General features: G+C 41.2%; 1 protein-coding gene across 1 annotated transcript in view; it reads left to right on the top strand.

The window, feature by feature from the left end:
• Positions 1-670: 670 nt before the first annotated feature.
• The window catches only part of LOC124545804 (farnesol dehydrogenase-like), a 94907-nt gene continuing 87969 nt past the window's right edge, over positions 671-7608 (top strand). Inside the window, exon 1 of the mRNA XM_047124750.1 lies at positions 671-751. Coding sequence (XP_046980706.1) covers positions 671-751 — 81 coding nt within the window. The remainder of the gene's footprint in view (positions 752-7608) is intronic.

Below are 7608 nucleotides of genomic sequence, written 5' to 3'. Positions count from 1 at the left end.
CATCCACAGAGAGACTTTGTAAGCTATGAGTAACATACAGTCCCAAAAAGCGGATTGAAAAAGCCATGGAAAAACTCAAACCAGCTAACTTGAAAGGAAGCGTAAAAACGAACAGAGAACATTCCCAGTAATGTCTAGAATAAGTCATCCTTAAGCAAAACTGTAATGTAGTCTAAAAATATTGAAAGCACGACAAAAATAATCTCCTCATAGTGACTACAATATTATTACTTCCGATGCTCTGTCAATAAAATCTAAGAGCACCTGTGTTGAAGAGCTTTTCAAACAAAGAGAACCACGCTCAGCACTCCACAGTCGGCGCAGAGTATTATCAATTTAGTCCCCAAAGATGCATCTACCTACTATAGCATTCATAGAACAATTATCAACATATAATGCGTCTACCATGGTCGTAGTGGTGCCCTGTCACGGTCCAGTGGGAGAAGGATCTTCTCATGGAGTGGCGACCCTGCCCTGTACGAGCGCTAGTTCTTTCTCACCTGCATGTACAGAGAGGAACGTGCCATTAAAATCTTATCGATCCAAATCTCTATTAATTTCTACACAGCTCTCCACCTCCACCCAACCGAAAAGTATGTAAAGTATGGTCGAAACCTTCCCGGAACGAAAATTGCAAACTTTAAAACAATCATACCCCAGGCAAGCAGAGATGGAGCCTCAGAATCTTGCACTTAAATGTCAGACTGGCCTGTGGATTCTGGAGAAGGGGAGAGGAATAGCAAACAATCGAGTAATCAAATTTAATAACAAATTAAACACAAAGGAAATAGTACCCCATGGATTCTGTGGAAGGGGAGTGGGTTACAAGAAATCGACTAATCAAATTAAACAACAAAACAGACCCAAAGGGAATGGGAATAATTTGAAAGAAATTTTGTATATTGCAGTATACAATATTCGCACTATAAAACTCGAAGGACTTCCCGGTTGCTTAGAATATGAATTGCAGTACATCAATTGGGGCACAATCGGAATCGATGACACAAGGCTCAAAAGCGAGGTCTGGGCATCCCTTTTTTCAAAATAACCCATATGTATATTCATATATTGGTAGCGCAGCCCTGCTAATTCACGACAGGAGGGAAAATCTTATCACAAAGACCACGTCCTTTCCAGACAGAGTGACCTATATGGTCCAAGAGTTGAATGCCAAGATTAGCCTTCAAATCATTTTTGCCTACGCACCTATTTCCACCCCTATCGATTAAGAACTAGAACACTTCAACGAGTATCTGACAACTGCAAAAAATTCTGAAACCAGCGCATTTTCCTTAATAAGGTAGGACTGAAGTCCACAGAAGACCGTCCTTTCATTAGAAATTTTGGACTTTCAACACGAAACCAAAGAGGTTAATTAATGATAAATTTTCTTAACGAAGAGCGTTTATATTGCACGAAAAGATTTTACAAGGAAAGTCCAAAAAGGAAGTGTACCTGTGAAGAGCCTGAGGACACAGTTAAGAATGAAACAGATTACATCCTCACATCGAACAACCGAATTTGATCAGATGTATCACTCATGAATCGCTTCAACATAGGTAGCGACCATAGGCTTGTTGAGAACCAGATTCCATATTAATATCCAACTCGAGAGAAAACGTATGATGGAAAGCAACAGTATTCGAACAGCAGCAGAGAATGTCGCTGCACTCCACAAACATTTAGCCTCGAAACAGAAACTGTTCAGAAGAAAGGCGAAACCCTGACAGAAACTGGCCCAAATACAGAGACCTCAACAAAAACAGAATGAAGGCGTTGAGAAGAGATCGTGACCACAGAACACGAGGGTGAGCGAGGAGACCATCAAAATCAATGTAAACATGAGAGTCCTTCGTTCCAGTGAATCAAGAGGCAAGCTTATCATTAACAACGTTCGGAGTGGCCGAGAAGATGTTGATACCGATAAACACAAGGTTATAAAAACGTTCGAGGACTTGCATCGGAAGCCCTACAGTCAGTAACTGTCAAGCCAGAGCCCGCGTGATCAATCACAAAGATATGTTGTGAATTTGGGATGGGAAGAACTGAAACCTGCCGATAAAAATGAAATGGAAACAGCTTCAAAACAAGTACTGCACCTCAAGATGCCTTATCGTACAGTAGACAAGTTATAATTGAGTGTAATTTGTCTGCTATATGCTAAAGTATCTGTATTACCATTTGGATTATTTGCTGTGGTTGTTCCACACATGTATATATAACTGCTTTCGGTCACTTACGAGGACGGATCGTTTGAGAATGGACCCAAGTTCGAAACTAGTCACCATCGATAAATAAAATAAATTTCCTAAAACAACTTACAATGTATTTCAACGATTTCTTTCATTAAAGATAAAGTTGTGGACCCACTTCAACTCCTGGCATCCTGTAGATATATAAACTTGTTTCTACGTTAGTAATGTGAATATGCATACCACCTTTTTTATACTCAGATCAGAAATTACATCCTCATATGATTAAATGAGGGCTATGTACGCGTTATAAAGCAAAGCTAGAAAATATTCATAAAAATAATTTATTTACACATCCATAATGTTCGGCTGAAACAGAAAATAAAAAATATGAAATAGGAAAAAAAGTAAGAGTAATTGAGCAAATCCTGTCAAGATATCAACAAAAATGCCGCTTTAATAGCATTCTAAGCAATAAAAAAAGAAATAAGCTTTAAATAAAGCTTATTCAGCTTTGGCACCATCTACGACACTTTTCCCGCATATAAAACATCACGTAGATGAATTTATTGCCTTACTCTTATGATTTCTATTGTTTAGTGTCGGCTGACGTAACTGAAATGTATGAAATACATGAAACGTATTCACAATTACGAATATGGACAGCTGTCATGTTATGTCTACATAGACAATGAAAATTTGTGCAGGACCGGGTCTCGAACCCGGATTTTCCGCAGGTCGCGGGCGGTCCCCTTACCATTAGACTATCCGAGCATGCTCCAAGGCCAGACCCAAACATCCATCTAAGTCGTCAACCATGTGTCTACAGCCTGCACTTGTACATTCATAATGTATATTCCCGTATGGGAGAGACATTTTAAATGAAAATCGCTTGCCTTATGGCGGCGCATAAATACCTTAATGCAGTGCCTGTGTTGTTGAAGTACGATGCAATTCTCCTACGGACCTGCGTTTACCTGCCAACACCGGGCAAGAAACTTTCAGGTGAATTGTCTCTCTTGCATGAGAATACACGTAACGAATGCAAAAGTGCAGGTTTTAGACAGATGGTTTTAGACACGTGGGTCTGGCAGTGAAGCGTCTCGGATAGCTTAATGATTGCCGGCACGGTAGCTCAGAGTGTTTGTTCAGAGGACTGGTTGCCGTCTGTAATAAAAAGAAACTGAGTGAAGGGATCAGCGATGAAACTGAACGGGAGTCATGTGACAATTGCAACAAACAATAACGAACAATTAAAAAAATTGGTAAGGCGACCGCTCGCGATAAGAGGGAAGTCAGGGTCTAGCGCACAAATTTTGTCTTCATTCCATTATACAGCGGATGGTTGTCCATATTCGCAACTGCGAACACGTTTCATGTATTTCATAGGGGCTGTAGTCACCGCAGTGCTGGTTCCTCCAGTCGTGCATGCATGTCTGAAGGAACACTGCATCATATTTCTCGACAACAAAGGGACTGCGATATCGTGTACCTTAAACATGTTTTGAAAACAACGGTTTTCGGATTGGATAGGTAAAGCATAGCCTAGGGCCAACATACGACTAGATGAAACCTCCAGAAATCATCCTCAAATTGGCCGGTGCAAACCTTTTTAGCAGCCTACGACTGAACCAAGGCAGTCGTCGTCTCTCCAGTTTTTGTTGTGTCGCATGTCAAATGAAATGCAGAATTCGTAGATCTGTGAGTGCACGTGATGCTATGTTGCACTCCTAGACATTGAGAAGGTCCCAATCCTGCTGAGCACGTGTTTAAGATTCTGAAATTTCACGCTTTTTCCACTTTACGCTAGTGCACAAAATGGAATTTTCTTTCTTCGTCTGATGTGTCTGGGATTGAAGATAGATGTACATACCCACATTATAGCATGGCTGTATTATTTAGTGTACTACATGACAGAGCTGTCATGTAAAGCTGAACGCAGAATCAGCAAGCCATCATAAATTTTCTTTTTCCACAGGCAAGTGTAAACTAAAGTTCTGATTCTGTGGCGCATTAAGGAGAGGGAGCCTCCGTATGAGAAATGGGGACAAGTGGTAGGTACGTACACTGCTACCATGTTTATTGCATTGGGGATCGGCGACGGAATCCATGCGCAAGGGTGATAGCCCGGCTCCTTTCTGTTCTTCGGCTAGGACTGAACGAGAAAGGAACAGAATGAGACTGACGCCATTCTTTAGGCCCCGCTCTGTAAAGGTTCCTGTCCGTCCTAGCTACAGATAAGCCCCGAAATCGCAGTCGCACCAAGGAATCGTCCTAATTTTCAGTGAACAGAGTAACAACCAAGAAAACCCGAGATATTGGATGGGGGGCTTATTTAAAATGCAATAATTTTAGTAGCTGTGTGTCCGGTTACGAAGTCTCGTAACCGGTTGGCCCTGAGTAGTATTAGTACGCAATCTGACTGCATAAAATAACAATAAAGAATGACAAGAAATTTCCGTTAACACAATTGATTAAGTACCCTGCAACTATAAAAGCTACGAAACAACAAAGCACAAGTGTAAATGTTCTGTGTGTGGTAGTGTGATTCAACGTACATGTATCTGGCACCGTTCTTCCTCAATACGACAAGATATTTTAAACACCATTTACAATGAACTAATTGAAAAACCAGAAATACTATAATTCCACATAGAAACCAGAATTACAAGTCTAATACATGAACACGAGCCAGATGCTTTGTTGACTGAACCGGTGACCAAGAGGCATTGTCATTAAAGAAATGTGAAATAATTTTTCTTTTTACCTCCATATATATTGACGAAAAATACACTGTCTCATTGCAACATCTTCCATCTATACATTACAGCAACCGAACAGCATCTACTCTCTCGCCCAACAGAACAACAACTGCACTCGACATCCTCTGAACTAGTACTGCTCTCGACATCCTCTCAGCAAGTACTGCCCACGGCAACCTCTGAACTACTACTGCACCAGTGGAGGCGGCGGAATAATAATCTGTGCCGCAATCTCTGGCGCTGTGACTCAGTGCAGCCACCTTTCAATATATACGAGGTTGGTTTGACAAATCTGGCAAAAAAGGAAGAAAATAATGTTCATTTCGTAAACAACTCACCTGACTTTTCGACAGAGTCTCTTCTGAGGACTACATACGTGTTCCAGAGATCCTTTAGTTTTCTAATCCCATAGGAAAAATAGATTCTGCCAAACTCTGCAAAATACTAGTTGACTGTAACTATCACTTCCACATTTCATGAAAATTTCTTCCCAGCAAGCTAAAGTTTCAAATTAAGGAATGGGAAAAAGTCACTTGAGGCTAGTCTAGTGAAAGTTTCAAATGATCCAATAACGAAGCATAATAGGTCCCGGATATGGTTCTACCTTATTCCAAGCAATCTGTGACGTTTATTCCATGGGAAAATCAAAAAATAGTGGCCATCGCCTTACCAACAGACAAAATGGCCTCTGCATTCTTCAGTACACTTTCATCAGACTTTGTCCATTGTTTTGAATGCCGTTTTGACTGTGGCGTGTAATGATGGATCCAGGTCACATCAGCGGTCACAAATCGGCGCAAAAAGTATTGCACTTTGCGATTAAATATCGCCGCGCATTGTCCTGAAATGCTGCTCCGGATGCGATTTTTGTCAGTTAAGAGGAATTGCAGTGCCCACCTCACACAAAGCTTCCTTATAGCCAGTTGTCCACGTCAAAAAAAGTGTCTAATACTTTAAGAGGTGGTAGTACCCATCGAAACAGGAAAACTAAGTACCCTAAACGTGGGTCCGGAAATACATACTTTGTGAGGTGAGTCCAATAAACGTGGGTCCGGAAATGTATACTTTCTACGAGAATCACATATTTACAGGAGGTGTTCAACGTGGTGTCTGTTCATGACAATGCATCCCTCTGTCCTCTGGCAAAGGAATGACACACCCTTTGAAGTAAACCCGGTTGTTGTTGTACCTGCTGGTGAGGCGTAGCGCCGTATAACGATCCTGCCTTGGAGGCAGTTAAGTGGGAGATGTGTCTCAGAGCTGGAGAGTGACAGATGGTGGCGCGAGACTGGACGCGCACGTAGTTTATGTATCCGCCGATAGAGGACAATATTGGATAGGGAGACTGTGATTTTAGTTTCGATTGGGCCCACTATAGTGTACTAAAGTAATAGAATGTTTTTCATAAACTGTTCTAGTATTTTCATAAAGTGTTATTATGTCTTTTTGTGTATGTAAAACGTTATAAATGTGTTTTTGCAGTATGAATGATGCGTGAGTGTGGTTTAATGTTAATATGAAGATAATTGTTTAACGAGTTGTGTGGTAGGATTTAGTGTGGGAACATTTCGAACAAGTATGGATATGGACAAAGGGGATTTTTTTAGAATAGATTTGTAAAGTAAGTTTTGGTAAAGGGAAAGTTAATTCAGGTATAAATAACAATAGCAAAAAACTTTATGCATAAGCAAAACTTCAGCATATTAGATATTTACGTCGGTAAAAGGTGCAGTCGTTAGGTTTCCTATTTTGCCATTGGTTATTGGTGAAAAGCGCGGACTGACGCGGGAGAATGTTGTTTTGCTATTGGCTGTTGAGTAAACTGACCAATGGTAAAGCAATATTCTTCGCGCGCTTTTCTCGGCTGGTAGAGAAGACTTAGAGTGTTCTAGAGAAGAGTGGGAGCGTAGCCATGAAACAGTTCGGACGTGTTGTAGTAGTAGTTCCGATGGAAATGATGAGTGGCCGGATCTAGCAGTGTTTCATACATCAAAAGTGTGGTAAAGTGACGGCATAATTACTCCGATGGGCGTGTAGAAATTCCGGAATTTTTAAGTGAATTTTGTGACGAGAAAAGACATATATCCCACGTGGCGTATTGAGCAGGTCGGTGGCTAAAAACTGTGACTGCATTTGGTACCGACAGACTTAATATTTGGCGAGCATTATCGATCCAAAACAATCACTATTTTTGTAGCTATTACGTTTTCGGGAAATGCAACACCACAAACTTGCTAACGTGAGTGAAAGGGATTGTGAGTGACTGTGTTAAGACTAGCACGGGCTTGGCAGTGACACTTGTTCACCTAGTTTCAGAATATATTAATTGAGGACAAAAATTTCCAACCTTTCATTTCATATGACAACTTTCTCCCGAAACGTAGATTAGTGACTTTCATTGCAGCCTGGTTCACGCCGAAGTACAGTAGGTTTGACTCGGCTTCCCTACTGATGATCTGCTGAGACAATGTTCACAGATGGGTGCAGGTCCGTCGTAATGGGATGGAAAGAACCGCGCCGCTGCTCTGGCACGCATTAAAGACGCGACCCTTTAGTGTCTACACATCGTTGACTGGCATGGTGTAGACCAATTCCTTCAAGTGTCCACATAGCCAAAACTCTAAGGGAATGAGCAGGCCAAGATGTGCCCTCTC

The sequence above is a fragment of the Schistocerca americana genome, chromosome 8 (assembly GCF_021461395.2).
Source record: "Schistocerca americana isolate TAMUIC-IGC-003095 chromosome 8, iqSchAmer2.1, whole genome shotgun sequence".
NCBI lineage: Eukaryota > Metazoa > Arthropoda > Insecta > Orthoptera > Acrididae > Schistocerca > Schistocerca americana.
This window is presented reverse-complemented; position numbering and strand designations above follow the sequence as displayed.